The 26,981-nt window shown below is 39.9% G+C and overlaps 2 protein-coding genes across 4 annotated transcripts; both read left to right on the forward strand.

Moving 5' to 3' along the window:
- The first annotated feature begins 1,509 nt into the window (after window positions 1-1,509).
- Window positions 1,510-11,064, forward strand: LOC121344274 (regulator of G-protein signaling 18-like). 2 transcript variants are annotated; one of them, XM_041420083.1, is made up of 5 exons: window positions 1,510-1,833; window positions 2,516-2,617; window positions 5,610-5,674; window positions 6,702-6,868; window positions 9,107-11,064. In XM_041420083.1, the coding sequence occupies exons 1-5, from the start codon at window positions 1,715-1,717 to the stop codon at window positions 9,359-9,361; spliced, it is 708 nt and encodes a 235-aa protein (XP_041276017.1). In that variant the 5' UTR covers window positions 1,510-1,714; the 3' UTR covers window positions 9,362-11,064. The 2 variants fall into 2 exon arrangements, with proteins under 2 accessions (XP_041276017.1, XP_041276018.1); XM_041420084.1 differs by having other exon boundaries at window positions 5,613-5,674.
- Window positions 11,065-11,169: 105 nt separating this feature from the next.
- RGS21 (regulator of G protein signaling 21) lies at window positions 11,170-22,407 on the forward strand. 2 transcript variants are annotated; one of them, XM_041420085.1, is made up of 7 exons: window positions 11,170-14,488; window positions 15,254-15,361; window positions 16,748-16,997; window positions 17,857-17,939; window positions 19,378-19,454; window positions 20,719-20,885; window positions 21,838-22,407. In XM_041420085.1, exons 4-7 carry the CDS (start codon window positions 17,929-17,931, stop codon window positions 22,039-22,041), a joined length of 459 nt encoding a protein of 152 aa, XP_041276019.1. In that variant the 5' UTR covers window positions 11,170-14,488; window positions 15,254-15,361; window positions 16,748-16,997; window positions 17,857-17,928; the 3' UTR covers window positions 22,042-22,407. The 2 variants fall into 2 exon arrangements, with proteins under 2 accessions (XP_041276019.1, XP_041276020.1); XM_041420086.1 differs by having other exon boundaries at window positions 19,393-19,454.
- Window positions 22,408-26,981: the final 4,574 nt, after the last annotated feature.

Here is a 26,981-nt window from a genome sequence, read left to right on the forward strand (position 1 = left end):
TAATTCACCTCTGAATTATATTCCATGGTCCAAATCTTTCTTAAATCAGCTTAGATGGAATGTGGAGGCTACAATTACAAATTTTTTCTGGGAGCTGAAATCAGCAGGTAACAAAATTATGGCAGATGAGCACAGTATTTTGTACACATAACAGGTAAAAAAAGCTCATGTGACCACTACTATTGCAGAAAAGTGAAATAAAGTCATGCAGTCTGTATTTATTTACTTATCTGTAAAAGGCAGAATAAATTATTAAACACAGCTGCAGTTAAAGCCATTTTAAAATATGCATGATATGATGCATAAGCCTTCTCTGAAATTGAAAATTAGATTTAAACTGTAACCCTGCTTCCTAAAGTCCCTTGGGTTACAAAAGGCAGTTTGCACTGTTTCCCATTCAGTCTGATTTTAAAATTTGTATCACACATGTAGCACATGAGAGTTTTTCAGTTAACTCTTAAAAAAAATCATGACAGATTACATCTTATTCTTCTTTTAATGCTTCACAAATTTGGATTCCTAGCAGAGTTGGTTTTTTTAAAATTTCTTTTGAATATTAGTGTCTCCCATTCCCATCCTCCTCAGCTCCACAAGAAAAAGGCCACAATGGAACTCTCACCAGAAGTACCCATGTAAGTAAAACACAACAAAATTATGGGAGGTAATGAGGTCACGTCTTCTCCTCAAAGCTCAGTGTCCTACCTGAGAAATCAAAATGAGACACTGCCATTAAAAACATGAGAACTATTAAATGCTTAATAAATTAACTACTGCAGTAATTTTAACCCTTTCCAGTGCCTCATTCAGCTAACACTGAAGATGTTTCTTTATTAGATGTATTGTTCCTATGACACCTCCAACAGAAAGTGAACTTAAACCCAAGAAACTTAACTGACATCAGACTTGTATGTGAAGAGATAACCTGTGCTGATGAACCTCAAAGATTAATACATTTTTACCGTATGCAGACTGAAATGAGAAGTTTTGGGTTATTTAGTAACAAAATAAAATTTAAAAAAACACAGATTTTTTTTTTTTTTTCTGAACTAAAGACTTTCTGTCTTGTGTGGGAGATTGCAAGTAAAAATAAATCCACAGTCAGAGAAGTGAAAGAGGGAGCATTTAGTGGACAAACTGGAAATTAGAAGTGAGTGGTTGTAATTTCTGAAGAATGATGCAAAAATTAAAATATCTGCTTGCAAAATGATTGATCAGCCAAAGCTTGGAGGAGACGCAGAGAAACTCCGAGTTTGAAGTCAGGGTGCCGTGGATGGAGCTGTGCGCAGCACATGGCACTGAGGCTGCAGAGAGCAGCTTAAGGGCGGATGGAGCGCCTCTGGGGGCTGAGGAGAAGGCTGTATGTTATTTCATGTGGCATGACTGTCATTGAGGTTAATTTTAGGAGCCTAGGGCATGTACAGGTGTTTGGGAGCACGGGTTGGTGTCACCCTACCCCGAGCAGGAGCTGAGCAGCCGCAGCTCTGGGCTGTGGTTTGCAGCGTGAGCCCTGCAGTGTCACTTCCCCAAGGGACGAGGGCACAACCAGAGCTGCCCTCAGAGCCCAGCGTGGGCACAGCTGCAGAGCCACCTCCTGCCACCACCTCCTCTGGACACAGGGCTGAGGCCGGCCAAGGCAGCATGTGAGAGCCCCAGCCAGCCCGCTCCGGGGGTGAGGGAGCAAAGGGAACCTTGCCAGGAGCTTCTCTAGAGGAAGATGGAGAACCCACTTCTTTTATTCCCCCAACTCAACATTTCTGCTTCAAAGGATAAACCCTATTACAAAGTCACAAAATCAACGATTAAGGAAGAGCCACACAAGGCAAGCAAGCCTGGGTAAGTGTTCAGGTCATGCCGACCCTCTGCGTGTTCTGTTTCCATGGAGGATTCTTCTAGCATAGTTTGTGGGGATGAATTTAGGGCACGGCTAATTTCATTTTTGACATATATATGAGATCTCATGAACTGCAATCCTAGAGATGGTGTAAAATATGTGTAAAATATTAACTCTTTTTAGAAGAGTTATCTCAAAGTACTCTCATTTTTTTTGAGGACAAGAAACAAACCAAATTAATGATCTAAAAATACTAAGAAAAAGAGGTTGCAAGAAGTTCTGAGAAATGCTTCTCTAAAGCCTGATTATCATCCGGGAAAGCTTTTTTCAAAAATTTCAAATGACAGGAAGCAATAGTTCCTTTTTTCTTTGTGAAACATTAAAAGTAGAAGACGCTGAGCCAACTGTTTACATTCTCTAATGGGAAGTTTGGCCCCTCATCTTTAAAATAAATTAAAAGGATGCTGAAAATTAAAGGATTTCCATTTTTCTTTGCCAGTGTAAAATATGTGCTAAGCTATGAAGAAAAAAACATTAACATGAATAATACGTGTAGGAGAAGTAACACCAACATTACTGTAAGCGAAAATAGGGAGCTGTATAATGGAGAAGCAGAGAATGCTTGAGAGGGAAAAACCAACTTTCTACAATGGTTCTTGAAAAGCTACTCCAATTCTGTCGTAGAGCTAAGCAGAAGAGAAATAGGCTGAGCCTGCTCCTGCAGAAACCTGAATTCCATGAAAGTGATCACCTTGGCAAACCTGGAAACTTGACAAAAGCAGCAAGGTAAACACTGTAAAAGACTGGGTTGGCTGGGGATTCTCTCCACAAGAAGCACCTGTGTGACTCAGGATGTTTCCTGTACCCATGTGTGTGCATTCAGACTGGGCAGAGCAACACTGAAAATTTATCAGTGTAACCCAAGAATGCAAACACTACAGAATTACCTGGTATGTATCAATGTAATCAGCAGTGTTTTCACACCACTTGGTCTCCATACACTTGCAGAGAGGTTTAAACCTTGTGCCAGCAGCCTTGGTACGAGTCCACTGATTGTACAGAGCAATAATCCACTCAGAAATGCAGCTGGCAGGAAAATCATACAGCTCCTGGCAAAGCAGGTTTTCCAAAGACTTCTGTGATGTACAAATGCCATAGCTGTGTTAAATAGTGAATGCAGAGTTCCTTAGTAACTGCAGTAATTGGGTGAATACTCTTGTCTCCAAAATTCATACACTCTGGTAGTATTGTTCCTAGTATTTACCATAAAGATGCATGCAGGGTACAATCTTGGGTTTACTGACTTCCACAAGAGTTTAATTCCTCACTTCAGTGGAGTACCAAGAGGTCACTGCTATATTAAGAATTGAATTTGTAGGTCCTGACTGAGAAGAAGGAATATGTAGAATTCTACAACACTGTGGCCTAAAATATGTATCGGCCCTTTCTTTCCACCACAAATCACTCCAGAACACTTCAGCGCTTACCACGGCCTTTTCCCTTGTTCCAGCAGTCCCCACTTTCCGGACCAAGCTGCCTGTTTTGACCACAGCTGCTTCTACAAGCCATTAATGTGCTAATTAATGAGCACGAGGTCACCTAAGGACCCAAACTCTGCTTCTAGAACGCATAGAAGAGTGGCTGGGGAGGGGGTATCTAAACACTCCCACCAGTGCATCTGAGTAACCAGGCTGTGTTTGTTGCTCATGCTTTGAGATACCCTGGCTGCAGACATGTAAAACCATTCTAAGATTGCATCTGTAAAGAGAAAGCAGAAGCAGACAGTGCTGGGTGGCTCATATACCCCAGGTATTTAATACAAAGTACAGCCATTCACTGCATTCTTACAATCTGCCAGACAGCACTTTCAGAGCAGTAACAATTCTCTGAAGAATTTCTCCCTTTTAACATAATTTCCTCATTCAGCCAGCTGTCTTTTACCATGTTACTCTCAGCTGGTGTTTTACTAACAGAGATTTGACTGTTCTTGTACGGAAGAGAAACTTGTAGATTTTTGCTGGTCTTATATTTGGATTAAAGTGACAATTATATTTGTCAAAAAATTGAAAAAAACAACCAAACAAATTTACTCTTTTTTCAAATAATAAAGTGAGATAATAGTTTGAATTTTATTAAGTGATTTACTTAGGTTTTATGATTTCCATTTTTCACACAGAGTTACTAAAATAAGTAGAAAGAGATTTTAATGAAACATTGCATATGGAAATTGGGGCAACAGCAGAAAAGTTAATTAATCTGTTCATTTAAAAGTTCACTTTTAGTTGAAATGTCAAACCATTAGTTTAAATTATTTTCTTGTCATATTTAGAAAGTGGCAAAGCTGAACAAATCTCAGTTTCTGTCTATTATTGCACAAACTCTGCTGCACTCAGGTGTTGGGGGTCTGTGAGGCTCCCGGGTTGTTGCAGATGCTGAAGGAAAAACAAGAAAGTCACAGTAGGAGTTCCCAAACCCAGCAAAGGAGTTTCCAAAACTCCAGCATTTCATGCCTTTGTGAACTGAGTATGTGGTCTGAAGTCATAAGGCTTTATCTTTCACTATGACCAAAATAATTTCTGTAGGTACAGGAACCTGCATTTCAGAGAGTTCACGGTACTTTCTGTAATTCTCATAACTAATGAACGCTGGAAGGGAGTGAGGTCTCATTTTCCCTGACTCCAGAATCCCCCTGCTTTCCTGAATTTCATTTCCCCAGCCTTTGTACCTCTCCTCACAAACTGCTTTCTTCTCCCTAGTTAAAATTTTCATTCCTGCAAGAAATGACTTCAGCTATGAAATATGTGACACCTATCAAAATTAAAAAAACAAAACAAAATGCCTCATTACAGGCTTAAATTCCTTACCAAAGAGACTGGAATTTCCTTTCAACTAAACTTCACATGCCTCCTCCCTGCCAAGGGAACCCAAACTGTGTAAATCAGGAAACAGAACAGCGAGTCTTGATGAGGAAGTGGGATCATATTCCAGAAACGTTCGCTCCATAAGAAGTTGATCTGATCAACTAATCCCAGACCTGTCACTTACTGATACTTTCAGTGTCCTGTGATTTGTCCTGGAATGAAAATGGTTCTAAACATTCACATCCACAAAGCAACTGATAAAAACTGGGGGTTTTTCCCCCCTTTCTTTGCTGTTTCCTAGGGCAGATTTTTCAAAATTGAAGTGAAACTTGACATGCTTGATGAAGAACATGAGGAGTTTTATAAATGAGGCACAGTGTCTCAGAATAACATGGCATGTTTGTGGTAAACAAACCAGACTACACACGCTATTGCCCTGTAAGACTGACACCTAAACCATATTGCTACAGTTTTGTCTTCAGGCTACAGAATTCTGCATATTTCATTAAAAGAAGACTGTGGTAACAGCCTCAGAGTGAATATATTCAAAACTACATCTCTGCATGACTACCTCAAGTTTAAATAGCTGACAAGACCTACTTCCCTTATGAGTTTTACCATGCTACGTGGTCTCAATTCCCTTAAAAATTAGTAGGACAACACAAATACCACAGCAAAAAGCCACTGCTCTATGTTTTTATAAAAAGAGAAGTATAATTGCAGGAAAAAAATGTCAAGAGTGAGTTAAAGCAAATGTTCCTGAAGCCCCTAAGAGAATGATCTCGCTTAGTGAGGTTATCTAATCAAAAGCTTTGTGGAACAGTCCTGAGCCACAACAGTGACAGTTAATGTGTGTTACACAGCCTCCTTAATGCACAGTATGAACAATTCTTCAAAACTTCTTTCTGTTTCTTAAGCAGTGTGTCTCCTGAAGAAGCAGTGAAATGGGGAGAGTCTTTTGACAAACTGCTTTCTGAGAAAGGTCAGTAGTTTTTTCTCTCTATGCAGACTGTTAGGATGGAAAATTGATGGTAAAAGATGGAAAATTATAAAATCCAGTTATGTCCTTGAATAGACATGGCAGTTACCTAAATTAGGTATGATGGGTCATTTACGGCAGCATGTGTTTCCTGCTCTCCTTGTCTTCTTCAGTTATAGCTCGCTGTCAGCTTGTGAAAATAGTTTAAAATAATTTTTGTGCTTGGTGTTTTATTGAACAAAGTAATATAGCAGACAGCAAAGAGTCCCTTCAGCAAACAGGAACATTTAACCGTAATATTGCTCAAATATTCCTGACTGCACATGCTCCACGTCCTTAAGAAAAGACTATGTCAGTCCTGACAGTTTGTTTCCAAGACAGTGACTGGATCCAAGCTGGCCATCATTTGAGAGGCCCTGCTGCTCCCATCATTATCAAATGCACATATGTCCTGCCTTCATTTCGGAGAGGCACACGTGTTTCAGCCACAGTGCTGGACGCTGTGGGCTCTTTGAATCTGTTCCTTGAACAGTTCATATCCACACAATTGCATTACTTCCACATATGAAGCATGCTTGACAAAGAAAATATCCTCAGCATAACAAAAGCAGGATAAAGCAAATTATAGAGATGCTGAAAGCCATCAATTTTAAATTGCTGCTGAACAGTGGTTTACTTATGAACAAAGATTCAAATAGTCTTTGGATCAACCTGTATTGATATTCAGCTGGAATAAAGTCCACCACTTCCACATACTCCCACACGTTTTGCTTAATGTTTTTTTCCAAATCTATGAGATCTTGGTAGCATTTTTTTACTGATGCTGAGAATTCTGTAAGGAGAGTTGCAGGATCATAATGGAGAAACTGCACTTATTTTAAAGCAGTTATGTATTCTAGGATAATTATCTGTAATGTGGTATTATTCCAAGGGAGCAAAACATATTTTACTACCTTTCACAGACTCTTTGAAAGAGTAACTGTCTGATAAGGATATATTTTTTAATGCAATTCAACTTTCCCTTTTGTAGCTGGGCTGGATGCCTTCACAAAGTTTCTGAAAACTGAGTTCAGTGAGGAGAACATCGAGTTCTGGATTGCCTGCGAGGATTACAAGAAAAGCAAAAGTGCACAGGAACTTCTGCCAAAAGCCAAGACCATTTTTGAAACATTCATACAGAAAGATGCTCCAAAAGAGGTAGACCTTCCTCATTATACACAGTGCTTGATTGACACAACTGCATCTGGTGAAACTTTCTTTTAAGAAGTGCATGCCCAGAAGAAGCTTCCAGAGCTAAAAGTGCAGTCCCCTGATATAAGAAGACTTTCCTAAAAGTCAAAACTCTGGAAGGAGCATGGACTTGATTGACTCCCTCCACCCCTCCACCTCCAATTGTATATCCCTGGTGTGTTACTGTCAGCACAAAATGATGTTGATATGACAGTCCTCACCAACACTAAGGCCTTGTTTTAGTACCCTAAGAATGAAAAAGTTTTCATATTTCCAACTTCTTCATTTTACTGAAGTGTGTTAGAAAGGGTTAATAAATAAACAAAAGAAATTTTTTGCCTGCCCTAAATGGAGATGAACAGGTTGGGAGATCATAAACTTTTTAGTGAAATCACAAGCAGCCTCATGAATAGATCTTTTTGACTTAGAGTTTCCTGTAATTCTATCACATTTGAGCAGATCAAATATGTCACTTGCCAATACCTGTATTTTTTTATTTGCCAGAATAGCAGAAGTTAAACACTAACTTCTGCTTCCTTGTAATGAGGGTGAAGAAAAGTGTATTTCTCATTTTAGTGAAAGGATTGCAAAGCGGTGCAGTTCCCACCTGCAATTCCTATAGATTGCATTAGGATTCCTATCTGCTTTTCCTAGGAAATGCCCACTTTTAAGGACTTATGTCCCTTTCCATTCCTTTTCCTGCTGTGTGCCTTTGGGGAGAAGCAGCCCTGGACAGGTAACAAGTGCTGACACTGTCAATGCTTGAGACTGATTAAAGTAAAGAGTTGAGCAGGAGAGAGCTGAGGGGAGGACAGGGCAGGAAGTCACAGTAATACAACAATTTCTTTCTCTGCCATGCTTGAGTTTGGTGCAGGCAGGGTGGGTGCTGTGGTTCACCTTGGACACTTGGCTTTGGTGTGACTTCCTCCCTTGGGTTCAGCTGAGACCACACAGCTCTGGAGCTTGCACATCTCTTCTGACTCCTTGTCCAGCAAAACTCTTTTACACACAAATTTCTGAGCGTACAGTTTGATGGGATCAGAAAATTTCAGATGAGTGGACCCTTCTCTGATCACTAATTGCCCTCCAGCTCTTAGATCTAGACTGTTTGTTCCAACTAGTTGTATGGAAATGACAGGTGCCTCTCAGGGAGGAAAAGAAAAACATTATAGAAGTCACTTTTTGATTGAGTCAACAATTTTTTTATATATTCTACCTTATTTTTCAAAATAACATGCTTGAACCAGTGCCCGTTACTTCATTAAAATTCTTATACTATTAAATATTTCCCAGGGTGAATGCAGCAGCACATGGAGTAAATAGTAATTTTAAATATTTTCCCAATCTAAAGCCTCGAGACCCATTTAAGTTTAAACAAACAAACAAAAAAAAATTATTAGAATTTTATCACCTTCTCACTACAAACTACACAGAAACCAGAAATTATAACTATTCACTAATATCATCTCATTAGAACAAGTTCTACTTTAATCCCACATGAGAGCAGGGGAGATATGTAATAGTCTGGTATTGCAAAGCTGGGAAGCTGTGACTGGACAGCGATCACTGTTAGAAAGTTACTTTTAGTTTTTCTTCTGTTTCCCCAGTTTTCCATGGTACCAGTGACACATTTGTGGAGACTTTCTGAGAGCCACCACTGAAGGCGAACACACCAGTTCTGTGGTGTTAATATCCTGTTGTATGGGGGATCCAAGGTCCTCCTGATGCCTACTAGAACAGAGGCTGGGCAGGAGCAGGGAAGGAAGAAAGGAAGAAAGTAGGGATTTATTAAAAGGCGTGGGTCATGGGTTTTCACACTTTTATAAGTTTTGGTCCATTTCCATTTTGGGTTAATTGTCCAGTTCCAGCTCCAGGTGATGCAGTCCCACCCTCCCAGTCTACTCTCCTCCATTCCCTGCTGTTTGCACTTTTTGGGCCTGAAGCTGCAGCGGTGTCCTTGGTTCTGGGGCTGGAAAAGGATTGGTTTGTGTGACTGAACTGTGGAGAGAACCTGCCAACACTTTATATGAAGTTCAGAGTTATAAACTAATGCAGTACAGAATCTGGAAAATATGAAAGCTAAAGCTTAAGGCTTCATTCTTATTAGAAAAGTCGTTTTCCAGTGTCCAGTATCAGTGCTGTAGATAATAACACTGGATATGCATGAATGTACGTTAAACAAACACCCTTTTCTTCATCCTCCAGGTGAATCTGGACTTTCACACCAAGGAAGTCACAAGCCAGAGCATGGGGCAGCCCCTGCGCAGCACCTTCGACGCGGCGCAGAGCACGGTGTACCGGCTGATGGAGCAGGACAGCTACCCGCGCTTCCTGCGCTCCGCTCCCTACCTCGGCCTGCTGCAGGCCCGGCCCGCGGCCCGCGCCCCGCTCCGCCGCCGCTCCCGCTCCTTCACGGTCAGCGACTTCCAGGGTGTGCGGCCGGACCTCACCGTGTGGTGACAGCCCAGCTCAGCCCCCCTCAGCCCGTGTCACCGTGCGGTGACAGCCCAGCTCAGCCCTCCTCAGCCCAGCTCAGCCCCCCTCAGCCCGTGTCACCGTGCGGTGACAGCCCAGCTCAGCCCAGCTCAGCCCAGCTCAGCCCGCCTCAGCCCGTGTCACCATGCCGTGACAGCCCAGCTCAGCCCAGCTCAGCCCGTGTCACCGTGCGGTGACAGCCCAGCTCAGCCCCCCTCAGCCCGTGTCACCGTGCGGTGACAGCCCAGCTCAGCCCAGCTCAGCCCAGCTCAGCCCGTGTCACCGTGCGGTGACAGCCCAGCTCAGCCCAGCTCAGCCCGTGTCACCGTGCGGTGACAGCCCAGCTCAGCCCAGCTCAGCCCAGCTCCCGCAGCAGCCCGGGTGTGTTTTAAACCCCAAATCCTCAGCAGGTGTAACTAAGTGGTGAAGCAAAAGGAAATTCTCCTACACCAGGTCAGAATCTCACTTTCATAGAAAACTAGGTGACGTATTGGCAAGTCATAGCATGTGGAGTTTTCATATAGAAATTTTTTTTTGTTGTTGTTTTTGTTTAACTCAGGCAAAGGCTGTGATCAGATTTGGCAGAAAAATTTTATTTTCCTGCTTAAAAAATGTCTCAGTGCCATTTGATATTACCCAACACGAATCCTGGGCCTGTACCATTTAGGTTAGAGTTTCATCACAGTTAAAATCTCTGTATCCAGTCTTTGCACACATTTACGTTTTTGCAGTATTTCCTACACTAAGCACAGAGAATTTGTGGTATTTTCTCATACTGTAAAACACACAGGAACATTAATAGGTATAATGCAAAGTTACATGAATTTTAACTAAAGACACTGCATAATTAGATCTATAATTACAATGTAGCCATTGCCTATTTTAAGAGGGACGTAAAAATATCTATTTAATTTTTTGGGGGTACATTTTTCTTATTCCACATGTCTGTTGTCTATTTTTAAGTTATGATGTATATATTAGCTTTGGCATCAAAGACATGTATTCTAATTTTTTGCAACTAAATAAGCAGCAGCAAAGGGACAAGAATGCTATTTTAACACAATGTGTGTCCTTAAATACCAGGTGATGTCTATGTATATAAACATAAAATATTTCTACTTTTATTTATAAATAGTCATGGTATACCAGCTTTGTTACTAAACTGTATTCTAATTTTTTTTCCTGCCTTTTGTTTTGAAAATGTATCTGAAAATTAACAGCTCTTGGACTCAGGTAGGGCAACTTTCAGTTCCATTGGTCATTAATATCCTCTCTATAGGTTATAGAAGAAGAAGGAAAAAATCTTCTTTTTTATTTCTTTAATATCAAAGACAGACATATTTTTTTATAGTCAGCACACACAGTTATTCTGTCCTTTACTTTCATAGTTGATGCAGACATACCTTGAAGCTTGGGGCAGTTCTTGAAATCTTAGACATTGGTTCAGTTTAGGAAGGGGCTGCAGGATTTATCTGTGACTATGACTTGTATATATACTGGCATTGTTTCTTGTGGAATTTAAGCTTTCTCCCTTTCCCTCCCCTTTCTGTAAGTGGTGAAGGAGAAGAGGTGCAGTTTCTGAGGATGGGACTTTGTGTTCATTGTTAATTTGGAGTGTATATGAACTGCTGGATCTGCAGGTTTCCCTGTCTGCTTTATTAACTTCCAATAAATATGATCTGCTTAAAGAGTTGTCAGGATTTGATTTATCATCAGTACATTGATGAGGAAGATGTGAAGACTTCACCTAGGGTTCAACTCTAGTTGTAATCACTGCCACGTCAATCGAATTGTTACTGTGCACAGAGATCCAAACTCATGTGGAAATGCTGCTGAGGCACTGTGACCCAGGAGCCATCTCCAAGCTCTTACCTTTACCTGGGGAACAGAGAGGAAACACATTTGTAATGATGATCTGTGATGGTCTATTCATCACCCTCCCCTGATCTCAAAACAGCAGGCACAGGCTCTTTCTGACAGCGAAAGCAGTCAGGACCTGGGCAAAGGGGTTTTTTCACTGAAAGAATGGTCAGGAATTGGAATGAGCTGCCCAGGGAGGCAGTGAGGTCACGGTCTCTGGAAGAATTCAAGAGGCCTCTGGCTGTGGTGCTTGGGGCTACGGCTTAGGGGTGACTGTGGTTGGGGAAGGTTAATGGTTAGATTAGATCTTGAAGGTCTCTTCCAGCCTTGGGGATTCTGTGATGAGGGAGTCTCTAGTATCACCAACAATGAATGCCAGTTCTCAGATATTTAAAATGTGCATGTTCCTGTGCCGTGTACGAAGATCTGTGCTGGAGGAAGGGAACAGAACTGAGAACAGCCCCACCCAAACCTTGGCACTGGGTTTGTTGCCACACAGACATAAAACCTGCACACTTGTGGCTAAATTCTGCACTGGTGTGATTACGTGCCTTCATATCAGCAGAGAATCCATATCTTGTGTGGATTGCCATGAAGGAAAGAACTGAAAAAAATACATATATTTAATACTGTTCCAAAATCCAACCAAATTACAAATACAGTACCCTGAGTAAGATATTTTCTTGTTAGCAAAATCCCAGCTGCTAGTCAGAAGGGTCGTAATGATAAATAAAAGTCAGCAGGTGCCCTTTATTTCATTTCACAGACACATGGAAAATTTTGCTTATCTCCAGGGAGGCCTTCCTCAAACCCATCACTCTGTGGTACTGACAGTGCTAGTCCCTCTTATGAGTTTCACAATGAAAACAAACAAATAAGATATTCCTGGTAGCTATTTATGCGTGTGTGTTTTCCAGAGATAATTATGAACCCTAGCTGAATTTACAGCAGACTAGTGCCATGGGAACTACTGTAAAAAGAAAGTTAAGATAAACTCAGAGAAAGGAAGGCAAAGGACACAAAGATAAACCAAAATGACATAATTATCCTGCAATGGTTTTTTTTTTTTTCTAGAAAAGGGTCCTTTTAGTGAGGGAAAATGAGCATCTACTATTTAGTGCTGTTCTGCAGTCCTGAAGATGAAGTAGGCATGGATTTAGCATAAGTCTGTAATGCTGTTCCAGGACTGACCTGACTCAGGAGTGGCCCTGCCCAGTTGGATTTACAGCACAAATCTTAGGGTAGTACCAGAGAACAGAGTCAGGCTTCTCTAGTTTTGGCAGAATCTGTGCCACAGTTATGTAAATCCTCTCATTGACCACCCTAATGCAAATAATACACATACAAAGCCTAGTACTATTATTGGAGATTGTTTTATGTAGCAGCTTTTTATATTTATATATGCCATTCAGGGTTCAGCAAGAGCTCTCAAAATATTCCTCCTGTCAACATAATAATTTACCCAAACACTGCACTTTACTGCTTACATAGATGAAGTCTCAACACACAAAGTATGAGGGAAACAATCTGCTGACTTGTGTGGCACCAAGGTTTTCCTCCTGTTTCAACACTTCAGTCTAATTAGATGCTTTAAATTGGCTGAAGGTGCTGTTGTTTAATTTGAGGGAGGTGGAAATACACAGGACCAAATATTTTCTTCCAGTTGTGGATTTGTTATTTAACAAAAGAAAACTTGACTGATTTTTCAACTGACAGGAAGCAAGAATGAAATCTAAGGTAAATAATCTCACAGAAGAAGACTGATTTCCATCTTCCAGTGAAGCAGGCAATCAGTAACACAGCTCTTACATGCTTTTACATGTTACAACTTTTAAGTGACTCACAAACAGCAGATCATTTTCCTCTCCTTTTGTCCCCAGCTGCTCAGCCTGCCTTAACCAGCTACTGCTTTGAATGCAGCTCCCTCTCCTTTCCACACATGCTGCCAAAGACCTCAGCTGAGAAAAAAATTGCAGAAAATCATCTTCCTCTCATCAGTGATTCATATGCTCATGAATTTACACCTTGCTCAGCTGCCTATCCCAGATCCCACTCTGTTCTTTGCATTTTAGTCAAATGCCTCAATCAAATGCCCTTTAAGCTCCTGTGTGGCTCTGTGCCAAAGATAAAAATGTATTTCCTCTATCCAACACCAAAGCTTGCCTCAAGTTTTACTTTTCTCCTTGTTAATGTGTTGCTATCTTCCATTTGTTGGGCTCTTATCACTTAGGGCTGGTCTCATAAAAGCTCCCTCTGGTTCATACCAAAGCTTTTCTCTCTCATTTCCTAAATATAATCTGTTTGTGTAACCTCCTCCTAATTCTCCCTTATACTTTACAGGAAATTATCTGGACTCCCAGATTTACAATCTAGCCTCTACCACTGCCTTCTCCATGTTGGGTAACTAAAATTAACTAGCAAGAAACAGAATCCTACCACAGCCATTTGAGAGTTGTCAAGCAGGACAGAACATAAGGCTGAAGCCTAAAAAAAGGACAACTCTGAACTCTCATTTCTTCACCATAAAATTTGCTCATAAGGAAGACACTCTTGTTTCTTCACAGCTTAGTGGCCTCATTTTAAACTTCTGCAGCTAATGCTATTCCAGTTTTTCCTGGTTGCACATTTTTTTGAGAGTTGTTTCCAGTTCTTTTCCAATGGAGGTTTGTGATTGTACAGCACTTAGAAATCTTGAATATGAGGAGCCCAGAGCACTGTAAAATATTTTGACAGCTTGTTCTTGAAATCAAAACATTTCACCTGAAGGGCATAGTTTGCTTGGGTAGAAAATAACAGCTCATTTTCTTATGCAAAACAACTCTGCAGCATACTGAAGGTACACAGAGTTATTCACATGGAAAAATATCAATTATTTTGTGAGTTGCCCATGCTGTGCAGGGCTGTGGAAAGGTGGGCATTTACATAGTGCTGTGATTAAGGTGTATTTGCATCGCCGTGGGACAGGCATTTCCATGTTCTTAGGATGCCAGCAGTGCTTGGATCAAGTTGGCTTCTCCCAACACAAGGGATGCACCCAAGTCCCCATGGGCTTCAACTGCTTGGGGCAGCAGAACATTAATTTTTTTTTTCTGCTGAGGTTACTTTGTACAAGCCAGCAATACCCAAGCAAATCTCTGCATGGAATGGAATGGAATTAACAGAGGCCAAGTGCTGAGGAGCATTAACACACTGACCTGCTGGGAGACACCAGCACATCCATTGGAGAGTGAGCTTTTCTCACTTTGTGCTCAGGTGAGTACAAGGCAGCCCTTTAAGGAACATATGTAAATGGAAATGATTACTTTTGTTAATAAAGCAATGGTTTGAATATGTAGCATTGCTTTAGACTGTCTATTGTGATTAGAATCCAGGTCAGATGAACAAAAAATGACAGGCCTTATGGCCCGCAACAGCCAATGGCTTTTCATAAAAGATGATAATTCAGCGAAACTAATGCCTAAAGACAGTTAAAGAACAAAAGGTGAGCATCAGTAAAAGTCAAGCTGTGAGCCTAAACGTTCTGGAGATTTAAATATTTAATAAATATGGGTTCTTAGCAAGTAATATTGGCAAAGTTGGGAACATTCAGTCAGATCCACATTCCCTTTTCTAGAGTTTCAGCTCTCCCATGTCATAAAAGGCAGAGGATTCACAAATCCATAGCCCAGTCCTCAGTGGTACTGGAAGGTTAAGCCACAGGCCTGACAGATAAAGAGAAAAATACCCAGCAATTAGCTGAGCAAATAAGGATGTGAGTGACTCTGGAGGTCCAGTCCCAGCTAGGACTGAACTGAAACTAAAACTGTTGTTTCAGCTGGGTCCAGCAGTGTCAGCTGGGTCCAGATTCACAAAAAGTTAGCACTAATTCTATGTGCAATTTCCAGCCCATCTCTACTGCATGTTCTTATTTCATTTTGTTTGCTTGATGCTGTTATTATGAATAGGCAACACACTTGCACAAGCAGCTGATGCATTTGTTTTAATACTAAGATCACTTTTTCTTCTATGACATTTCAGTGAAATATCAGAGTTTCCTTCCAGACACTATTAAGTTCCAAGCAGAGGAAGTACAGAGAAATACAACCAGCTGGTTTGCTTGGGAAGAAGTGGCTGTGCCTAACTTTGGTTAGTGAACTTATTTTCATTGCCCCAGTACAAATATCACAACAATTCTATTAACCTGCTGCATACCTGAAATATTTTCAGCTTGCATAGACTGAGCAGTCACTGACAGCTCAGAATGTTGTACAGTGATAAGAGTCCCTCACAGCTTCTTTGTGGTTTTGTGGATTGTGAGCAGTACCCTATAAAATGCAAAAGCAATTTGATTGCATCCATCCATTTATTGTGTGTGCTAGAATATTCCTGGGTTTTAGCATAGTTCTGTGACTGCTGACTTCAAAAATATCCATCAGTCCTGAAAAATCTTGAAGAGATGTTCATGTCTGCTTCATTCAGATAACAGGCTATCAGGTAGAAATTTTAGAAATGTGTGTGTGGCACTATGTGGAATTTTGTTTTGAAATGAATGTATGTCATCTGATGATTTAAAGAAAAAATAGGCACAGGTCCTCAACCTTCCCTCTCATAGTTTCACAGGAGTTAATGGAACTATGATATAACAATGATAACACCTCTTTTAGAAAAGCAAAATAAATCAATTTATGGTCACAGTTCTAAGGTGGATAAATAGAAGAACCACTGGGATTAGACACAGGGTAAACACTGAGAAATTAACAGAGCCAGCCATAAATTATGAGTTGCCTAATTTAGTGTCACCTCTGTCCTCACAACTGGACTGACTTTTCTATCATGACACTGTTAAAAAATTCAAATTGTAGCTGTTTACGCTCTGCCCAGCCAGAAGCTCCACAAATAAATAACGGTTGGATTTTGTATGATGTTTATTTCCTTTTGCCAAAGCTCAAACTGGGACTGAATTAGGCACAAAGGATTTGATGTCAATGCAGATGCTGCAAGTTTTCTTCCCAGCTGTAAGATGCTGAAGTTAGTCTCATGAGCACAATGCACTAAAAGGCTTTTGGTCCTCTCTGGCACACAAGATGTTCTCTAAATAAGAAAAAATGACCAATTAAGCAAAATAAAAATCACATCAGAAAACCAGGATGATAATTAACATTTCTGATCTTCTGCTATAATGTTTAGAAGCAAGCAGATGCAAAGCTAAGGAATTACAGAAAGTATTAGAATTTTGCTGCCAATAATATTTTTTAGTAATATGTGGGACTAAAAGGGCATCTTAGGTCATAATTTCTAGTGTTCTATTAATGAAGACAACATTTTAAAATAATCTCAAAAATATATGAAGCTCTATCTTCAAAGTACAGAAGAATTGAGAGGGCAAAAAATTCTGCTGGAAGACTGCAAAGAACAACAGTTTGTGAAGCCTTATTCTGGTTTTCAGTCTGAATTTGTTCACTGACTGCTTCTATACATTTATTCTTTTGTCAATATAACCATTATGCTAAAATAATTATTTTTTCTCACCAGGTTACCTCTCTGTATTCAGAGGGCAATCATAGCTCCTCTCTGCTTTCATCTTAGAGACAAACTGGTCTTTCATTCTTCTCCTGCACGACAGTTCAATTCTCCTGCTCGTCCCAGTAATGCACCTCTCCGTATCTGTTTCCATCTGACTTCATCTTCCTGGAGCACAATTGACCAGATTCACTGGTTTTTTGTCCCGTGTGAAGTTCATCAAATAGATTGGCCCGAAACTTATTTTACAGATCTACAAAAGGTAAGGATAAGGAATAACTTCCTAACATTGCTAAGGGCGAAACATGGCATGTGGTGCTTGGGTTCTTCTTTCTTAGAAAATGGACATGGCTAAAACAAGAAAGATGTTCTCAGGCAGGCAGGAGGCAGCTTTGCTCATGACTGTACCACAGAGGAAAATCAAATGGGACTGAAACTCCTAAGACTGCTCTACTAGGTGTAAAATATTTTAACTGAGAAGACAAAAATCCCTAAGCCTGCAAGTTGGGACAGCTGGGATCCCAGTTCCTGAACCACTGGAAGTTTATGCCAAGTGGAGGCATTGAGAACCAGGAATCTGAGCAATCTGAGTAAAGGATTTGGCCTCAGGACAAGATGTGGAGGGACGCAAGAAATCAGTCAGTAAGCCTGCTTGTTCAAGGAGAGCGAGGGACAGCGAGGGTTATACGGGGGAAGCAAAGAGCTGGGAATGAAAGAATAATTATCAAGAGCAAGAGACAAATTACACAGACCAGCAGCTGGCTACAATCCCTTCTCAGCCAGTTTTAGGGAGCTATAAGGTGCCCTCTGGGGCTTTTCTCCAGGCTAAACACCCCAGCTCCCCCAGCTGCTCCCCATCAGACCTGTGCTCCAGCCCCTTCACCATCTGCTGCCCTTCTCTGGACTCGCTCCACCACCCGTGACCCTGGGCAGGAATGTGTTGCCATTGCCCCCAGTCCTTTTGTATTATGGCCATTATTAGGTGAGAGTGGCACTGCCTAAAAATAGGCCACATTTCTGAAAGAAATAATTTTAAAGAAAATGTTGAGAAGATTTGTCAGTGTGCATTGTCCTGTTCGATTATTCACATGCTAACTGTATTGTTCCTGCTGTACCTTCAGCTTGAAGATCAGTCAGAAAAAGAAACTCTGCCTTCCCTGAGACAGTCAGACAGACAAACAGTGGAACAAAAAATGCCAGTGAAGTGAGTTGCTGTTTATGTCTATTTTAATGGTAGAAGATTTACACGATGGGATGACCAACTTTGAATAATCTGTACAGCTTTATTTTCCTTCCCCCTTTGAAGGGGATATGACTATTCTGATTCCTTATTGTAAATTCTGCTTTCCATTCCCATTCAAGTAAATCCAACATGGTTAGTGAGATCATTCTGAGTGGTGAGTAAATATTAAAGCAACTAATACTACCCATAAGAACAAGAAGCAAAACTGTCTGGTTTATCCTGGTCTTTCATTTTGCTATTTTGCTTGACAAGAAAACTAGTAAACATTTAATAAACATCCTGAAAATATATATTTGATAAAAGTTTCTTATTGTTGCTAAAACAAATTCTCTGCTGATTAATGCCATGATCACATGATGTCTCACAAAGTACAACACAACGCTATGTTTAGTTTTCATTTGTGGTTTCACAGACTTACTATATTTGCACTCCAGCTTCCCTCATGTATGTCTTTATATATACTTACAAATATGTACAATTTTTTTCTTGCTTATATACAATTTTTGCACTCTGGATACAAGTAAATGGAGAGCTACAAAAAAGTCTGATTGTTTAAGGTGTCACCATCCCTTATAATAATTATAACTACAGCCACGTAATATCCTGACACTGTTATATCATCTCTTTATAAATTTGCAATTAGAAAATACCATTAGTGGTGATGCTGAGAAGTGGCTGTGGAACACAGCTCTCAAACCAACCTCTATAATTCAGAGAGCAGGGTTTTGATAGCTCTCAGAGCCCCCTTAGGAACATCAAATGTTTTTTACAGAACTTGAGAGTACCTGTATGTTTTTTTTTTAATGCTGAGTTGGTTTTTTTGTTTGGTTGTTTTTTTGGGGGGTTGTTTTTTTGTTTGTTTGTTTTGGTGGGGTTTATTTGTTTGTTTGTTTTAAGAAAGCTGGCAATATTTTATACAGAACAAAGTGTTTGCCCTCATGCCTAGCAGAAGCCTAAAGCAAGTTGCAGGGGAAGAGCCAAAACTATGAATTTACTATGAATTATTTATGCCACTGAGAAGCTCATATGAGGCCCATGTTTCCTATTAGTGTTAGCTTGGTAACATTTTAGTGTTAGCTTTGGTAACGTAATTCCTGTCATTACAAGCAAAAAGTGCCATATAAATTAACGCCTAATCCTTTTGAACTTGAGAAGAAATTCAGTATACTCTCTAGAACATTCCTACCTCTCCTGTGCTTTATTAGAGCTCCACCAGCTGCAAGCATTACAAGTATTTCCAGGATGAATAATCACGTCAGCAGTGCCAGTATGCCTGTTTTGCTGTGTGTAGGGTAGGAGGAGTGGCTGAGCCCCTCTCTCCAGCAGCCAGCCACACCGCAGGCTCTCAGCCACCCCAGGCTGCACAGAGCAGAGACCACAATGCTATTTTCAAGGGCAGATGTTGTTTCCACAGGTCAAATGCTGGGGAAAGCATGGCCTGGTCTGAGTCTGTGGATACAGTACTATCCAATAAAGGTAAGAAGTGATGGAAAAACATATGTGTTTTTGAAACAGTTGTCATCCCATTCACCAAACATTTCTGCCAGGTTTTTACACTGCTCTCCAGTTCAGCTCCCCACATGCACTGAACTGAGCAGAGCTGCTGCTGGAGGTGGGGGAGCTGCTGTCCTGAGAGGTTTGTCCAAGCTGCAAACACAACATACCTTCTGGCCAATGCTCAAGGGCAGGCAGAAATCCTATAAAATAGTTTTTGTTAAAGTAATTGCTGAATTCCCCTTGCAGTAGTTTCATTTTTCATAATTTTTTACACAAAAAACCACAAAGGTTTTCTTAGGTATTCCTGAGAAATACGCGCGTTGTGCAGTGACTTCCAGTCAAACAAAAAATTACATATCTAAAGTCACTTCTCCTAGAAGTGCCATTTCTACAGACCTAACACCACAAACCACAAGCAACTTTAGAAATGTCCTTGTCCCTCCCCCATCTCCCAGCAGTCATATTGTGGCCTGGACCCTGGGATGCCTCCACACTGTTCCTGGAGAGCATTAACTTGACTAACACAACTAAATTTGGGTACTGACAGCTTTCTTTACTCAGAGCTTGTGATTTGGATTAATTTGAAAACCATTTATTCCAAACAAACCTTTATTTGTTTCATTTTTTCCCCTTCAAAGTGAAAAAAAAAAAAGAAAAAAAAAAAAAAGAAAGAGGAACAAAGAAGTAACAAGGAGTCCATCTTTTATCCAGGTCTTCATCTTTCCTTGCAAGGAGATGGAAGGCCCATTTGGGCAGGGAACTTCAGCTGTGGGGGAAGCACACTAGCACAGTGTGACCTACATTTCTATTTGCTTCTCAGCCCAGGAGTCAGCCTCAAATCTCTGATTTCCCAGCCACTACAAATCCTTTTGAAGACCAAAACCTCTAGGATCCCCCTTTAACAAATGTACCAGTGCTGAAGAGACCAAACCACAGCTGGCAGCTGTTGAGAGCAATCTTTGTTGGCAACTCACTGAAAAACTCTTTTAGTAGTCTCCTTATCAGCACCATAATTTAATCTCCTATTTATTTCCCCTGCAGCAGCTTCTCAACCCTGACTGCTAGCTGACATGTAAAAGAGTGGCAGATATATAGGTTACACTATACACATACTGTAAATATATAAATATACACACACCGTGTGTGTGTGTGTGCATGTGTGTGTGAGAGTATGCACACACATAAAGAGCACTGGCCTTTCAATTTCAATTCAGTTCATCACTATCTGATGCATTTTCCCCAGAGGGCCTGGCAGCTTTTCGGACATTTTTGAAATCCGAGTTCAGTGAGGAGAATGTGGAGTTCTGGCTGGCCTGCGAGGACTTCAAGAAAACCAAATCCCCCACCAAGATTGCCTTGAAAGCCCAGAAGATTTATTCTGACTTCATACAAGCTGATGCTCCAAAGGAGGTAAAGAGTTTTTTCTGTGTGTGCTTTGGGTACTGAGGAGAGTGATGAAGTGGAAAGTTCAGATCCAGACTTCAAAGAATGACCGAAAATACAATTCAGTCTGGCTGTAACTTCCACGATAATGTCCATTATTTACCAGGTAAACACCTTGTGCAACTCTGTGAAGCAAAGATGTTATGGTTTACACTTCACGTTCTTTACATTCTTCACATTGGGAATAAGTTTACATCGTCTTCTGAAATTTCTGTCAGAAATTTTAAGGAACTTTATGCTCAATATAATTTGTTTTCTCTAATAATTTTTTGTAATGCATTAAGCACCATCTCTTCTGTATTCAGCGCACCAGAACATTAGTGTTTATGATTGCATTTGTTCTTTTGTGTAGGTATTTTTGACATGATGAGAATGCAAAAATTTCCATCACAGAATTCAATTTTATAATTACTTCAAAAAGGCTTACTGTGAAAGAACAAATTGCTTATTAATCATTATTCACTTTCTGCACCTTAAACATTTACACTGATGTTTTTACCTTTGCTAGCAAAAGTGCTTTAAACGTTCCCATCTCCTACATATGATTAAAATACATCTTATTGTTGTTAAAAACAAAAAATCCTTAGAAAATACATAGGGCCAAAGTCTAAAATGATGCTGAGCACCTTCACTTTTAATTTACTCTTTGGTAATCAGTACTTCATAGGATGTGGTTTGGCAGAAAGATGAGAAGGAAAAGCAAGTTATTATCTTCGTTTTTTCAGCAATGCCATCTTTTTAAGAGCCAAATAAAATGAAGAATTCAGTCTTCTGGAAAACGAAGGGATGAGCTTCCTGTTTATTTGCATCAGTTGGGTTATTTGGGAGGAAATTCAAATGCAGCTTGTGTCCTGGACACAAACAGATCTCAGCTTTCCAAGCAAACTGACACCGCTTTCGTGCTCCTTTCTTCCTACAGATTAATATTGACTTCCATACCAAAAATGACATCTCCCAGAACATCTCTGAGCCCACCCTCAGCTGCTTTGATGCTGCTCAGAGCTCAGTCTACTGTCTCATGGCAAAGGACTCTTTTCCCAGGTTTCTGAGGTCAGAAGTGTACAAGGAACTGGTGAAGAAGCACCAGGACAGAAATCAGAAGAGATGGCTCCCGTTTCTGTGAGGAAAAACACTGAGGCTTTAGGAATTGATAATGCCTCCCATTGCAATTCTGTACAGATAATATTCATTATTAAAGTGATTGCAGAAGCCACTTTCAAGAATCACCTGTGCCAGCTTGTTTTTAAGTACAAATTGCACGTGATGCTTTCTAATAACAGTAGAGAAATATTCAAGAAGCAGGATGGAATATGCTAGACACTTGAGCTACCTTCCTAATAAAAAAGTTTGCCATTGTTGTTTTTTTTTCCAGTGTTTGTTTCATTTTTCAAAGAAATATGAGATTTTAAAGCATAATGTTTTGGTTTTCTTGTTTGCTGTTGATGCCTCTTTAGAAGTACAGCCTTCAAAATAAATCCCTTTCAGGAGACTTGAATACATTTACTCCTTCATTTGTCACCTTATCTGTAGCTTGCAAAAATTTTTAAATCCTCTTTTAAACTTGTTTTATGCTAATTCAAAACAGGAGACCTAGAAATATGGTCGATAACACACTATGATAATATTTAATAAATAGGCAACTGCTTTATAATAAATGTTCTTGGCATTCAGAGCAAGTTAATGCTTCATAATACAGCTGCCTTCAATAAGAAGGTCTTCAAGTTTATTTGTGTTAATTTAATTTTTAATTGAAAAGTCACTTTTATTAAATGCACAGGCATTTGGGAAGAAAACCACAACCTAGTAAATCTTACTTTGTACATTTTCAATTAATTAATTTTCTTTGCTTTTCCAAATATATTGGTGGTACTGTCCCCCCACATACTCACAAAGCAATAATTTCATTAATTGCTACCAATAAAATTAATTTACTAATTTCATTTCAATAAAATACAAATAAGCAGAAAAGTAGGCATAAGAAACAGTTTTAGGCTGTAAAGTAAACATGTAAATCAGGATTTAGTCATGGTGTTATCTTTCAAACCAGCAAGATATGATTGGAACCTGCAACCTTCAGATGCACACACTGATCAAATTCACTGCTCTTGGAGGATTTATTGCACATATTTAGAAGAAAGGAGGAGTTGTGTCATGGTATTGAAGAAAAAATATTTTAAAGAAATAATCTTTGCTATGGAAAAAAAGTCTAAATACAAGAGACAGGAATAAGAGTTTTCAAGAAGAAAAAATCTTTACTTTTAATTAGATGCTTTTGAGGTGCTATAAATCTCCAGCAATCTTGCCCTGTTTGGAGCTCTGCTCGTACCTTCTACACACCACCACATCCTCCATGCAAAATATCCCACTTTATCAAACTACATTAAGGAACCAAGTCGTTTAGACCATAAAGGATATTAAGTAGCCTAAAAGCCTGAATACACTCCTCAGGGTATGAACTGAGGTTAAAATCGTGCCACATCTTAAGCAGGCAGGGGTGAAAAATATCTATTCTTTGATACCCAACTTCTAGTCTATCACCTAGTTTTAATTTTTGCTGTCTGCATTTCTTTTTCTCTTTTCTTTCTTCCCCAGTACCGGTGGTTAGTAGAGAAATGAATAGGAAGGCTGAGGTTAGGCTGCAAGGAGGATGTGGGCTCCTCTGGCCGTGCCTCTGATGTCACAGTGACATTTCTGGGGACAATCACCCCTCCTCCCTGTGCTTCAGCCTCGGGGCCATTTCTGCTGCCTGGAGTCACAGCACAGGCAGCAGCCAGGAGGGCCCAAATTCTGGCATTTACTCAAAAGTGTAGCAAGTCATCTTCCCTTCCTAAAAACCTCATTCAGGTTTTCAGAACAGAAAATTCCCACAGAAAGGAAGAGGTGGGATCACAGCACTTTTTGTAGTAGGTCAAGGTCAAGCAAGTAGAAACCCAAAATTTCTGTGCTACCAATCTTTTGGGACCTGAGGATAAAAAAGTGCTTGAAAACAAACGGGTGGTAATGAAATCTCACAATTCTCTCTGTGCCCCTATAAGCCCTCCCACTTCTGGCTCTACCCCAGCACAAAGATAGAAAGTGCCAGAATGATGGCTGTCAGTGGGCTCCAGCTCCTGGCCATTTGAAAACATGGCTTAAGGAGAAGTTACAAGCATATGTAAAATAGTCAAACAGGATAAAAATAATGTGTGCCATTATTCTGCTAACTGCATGAAAACAGTATCACGAAGCATGACGTCCACACAATGTCTGGCTGATCCTCTGTTATCAACAGCACCATTGTTTTTCTTGACATTTTCACATATGACAATAATATTAATAATTACACTGTGAAGATCCGTGAATGATTTTAACAAATTTTCAATTGATTTAGAATTAGTTTTAGAATTAATTTATAATTAATTTAGAATTTAGTTTTTACAAGAAATGTACAGGAATGGCACTTCTAGGGGGTATATCCCTGACTCAAGGGTGAATTAACAGTACCAATTCTTTCATAACTTATTAATGAAAACTTTGGTACTTCTAATTCACAAAGTTAATTAAACTTTTGCTGTCGATCAAGCCTCACAACATTTTTATTTATCTGTTTTAGATGCTAAACATGAGATGAAACTTGGAGAATTAAAAAAAATATCACTATAAATTCATATATATCTAAAGGCAATTTGATTTCCATTCACAAGTAGTTTTTCAAACTCTCGAGCATTATCTGCCTATATCATATGCAATTACACAGACGCATCAACAGCATATTGAAATTGTTTGGATTTTAGCAATCAAATTTCTGAAAACTTTTGTAATGCAACTTATAATTTAAGCATTATAAAAGATCTGTTTCAGAAAGTGTTTGAAAACACCCAGCTGTGAAAGATGGGAGGCAGTAGTCTTTATTTCTCTTTATTTCCTAGGTTTAAAACTGCTGCTTCACACTCCTACATCATCAAAAAAAGGTCACAGCTTAGCATACAATCTCTGATAATTTGACTTAAGAAAGGCCAAGAACAGAAGTGTGATTTAGAGGATTTAGACTGAACTTTGCCAAAAAGACTCAATCTTGGTCAGCACAAAAAGGCGTATTTACCAAAAAATCCTACCAAATATACATGAGAGTAAAAAATCCAAGGTGAATAGCACATATTAAAAAAAAAATAAAAAAAATCCCAATTTCTTCATGCAGTACCAATCCTAAAGCTCCAACAGCATCTAGACTCAGTGATCCCACCACATCCATCATGCTTACATCATGACAGGACCGTCTCAGGTTTAATTTTAAAGGCATATAGTCTACGTTTTCATTCTATTCATGTATTTTATATTTATAAAATATGCATAGAAAAATAATAGGCATGTACATCAAGACAATAAATGCAAATTAGTCCTCAACACAGGATGGATATCAGGATTGTTCTGAAGCTCAGGACCATGAAGTAAGGGCAGGCAGGTATATTTTCAGCTGCAGACAGGATTATGTGACACTCTTTGGTATGTCTTGTCAAAGGTTTGTTAAATTGAACACATTTCTGTAAATGCTGGAGATGAAAACTCAGTATTTCCTCTTTTGCCAGAAAATCCACTACTAACACTGTAATGCAAAAGCGTACTTGAACAGATAATTACACATAATTACAGGCTTTGCACAAGAGCCTCTTAGGCTTTTGTCTGGATCTTGATCCAAACGAAAAAGATCAGGAGGTGTAATTCCTGGAGCAGTGGTCTGCTGCTAAGCAAGACAACCATCACTCTAAGAATGCACCTAACCTGTGAGACAGATTTTCAGTGAGCCCTTTTCAGTGCAAGGCTCTCCTGAGGTGTTTGGATTGATGTCAGAGCCCAGGGCCCTGCCCCCACCGCTCACCCACATCCTGCTCATCCTCTTCTTCCCTGAGCTCTCCACCAGGAAAACAGCGCCCTTCTCACACTGCCCTTAATTTCATAAAGCTCTCTCTGGGTGACATGTCTGTGGCTGATTCTCGAGCTGGTCCAGCTCTTCTGAAGGATGCATCTTTTGAAATGAACCTGTCATAGAAAGAGGCAGAAACAGCTTCAGCAACTGCTGCAGTTTGTCCAAACACTAATGACACCGGTGTGGCCAAACCATTCCAGTGAGCAGCAGCTACAAAACGTTCCATTTGACAACTTCCCTACATGTGCATGTCAAAGCTGGCGAGTGACTTCCTGTTTTTTATCTTCTTTCTGCACCACACACCTTTAGAGATGCTCCAGCTTGTGAGAAATCGTGTGAATGATGCCCATGAGCCAGGGGAAGTGCCCCTCCTCGTCTCTGTGGAGGTTAGATCAGATACAAGACAATAAAATCCAGCCTGAACTAGATATATAAAAGTTCCAGGAATTCTGAAGACTGCATGCCAAAATTAACCACTTTTGATTAAAAAAAACTCCCCAGATTTTGGGGAGAGCAGGTGCTACATCTAGACTTTACTGCTATGTCTTAGAAAGGGAAAGCTACCATTTGTAATTTGACTCCTGAAAAGGCGAGGCAGGGGAATTCAATTAATGAAATCACTGTAATATCTTTATTTCTGGAGGATAATTACACTCTGCAGTTCTGGTGGAATTTTAAAGTACATTATGGATCTGAAATTGAAGCATGTTTTCTGCCTTTTGGTTTACTGAAAAGTGAAGTGGGAAGAAAACCATGAGGAGAGGCGTTGTCACAGTTGTTGACACCAATTAAAGGTCTCATGTAACTCAAGAAGCAGCCTGTGCTCATTAAGACAAAATGAAATTGAGTCATGAAAAAGCGATCCTCATGCATATTCACCTTCATTCAGTAAATAGTGTGCTGCCTGGGAACGGTAATTGTTTGATACGGTAATTTTGAATTTTATTTGAAATACTTATTTAGTAACAGAAAGTGTTTTGGCAAACTGACAAGTGGCACTAAAATTATCACTAAAAGCTCTACTTTAACTATTCGTAAGCTGTTCATTTTGAGAAAAAAACACCTTCCAGCAAAATTTCTTTTCTGTTTTTCCCCAGCTTTTCAACTTCTGTAATATTAGGCCCTGGAAATTAGACTCAATGTATTATTACATATTTCAA

The sequence above is a fragment of the Onychostruthus taczanowskii genome, unplaced genomic scaffold (assembly GCF_017590055.1).
Source record: "Onychostruthus taczanowskii isolate IOZ18803 unplaced genomic scaffold, ASM1759005v1 scaffold63, whole genome shotgun sequence".
Taxonomy (NCBI): domain Eukaryota; kingdom Metazoa; phylum Chordata; class Aves; order Passeriformes; family Passeridae; genus Onychostruthus; species Onychostruthus taczanowskii.

Coding starts and splice junctions, on each gene's coding strand:
- LOC121344274 (XM_041420083.1), top strand. CDS start 1,715: ATGGAGAACCCACTTCTTTTATTCCCCCAACTCAACATTTCTGCTTCA. Junction 2,618..5,609: donor AACTTGACAAAAGCAGCAAG/GTAAACACTGTA, acceptor CTGTTTCTTAAG/CAGTGTGTCTCCTGAAGAAG. Junction 5,675..6,701: donor CAAACTGCTTTCTGAGAAAG/GTCAGTAGTTTT, acceptor TCCCTTTTGTAG/CTGGGCTGGATGCCTTCACA.
- RGS21 (XM_041420085.1), top strand. Junction 19,455..20,718: donor TACAGTACTATCCAATAAAG/GTAAGAAGTGAT, acceptor CATTTTCCCCAG/AGGGCCTGGCAGCTTTTCGG. Junction 20,886..21,837: donor AAGCTGATGCTCCAAAGGAG/GTAAAGAGTTTT, acceptor TTCTTCCTACAG/ATTAATATTGACTTCCATAC.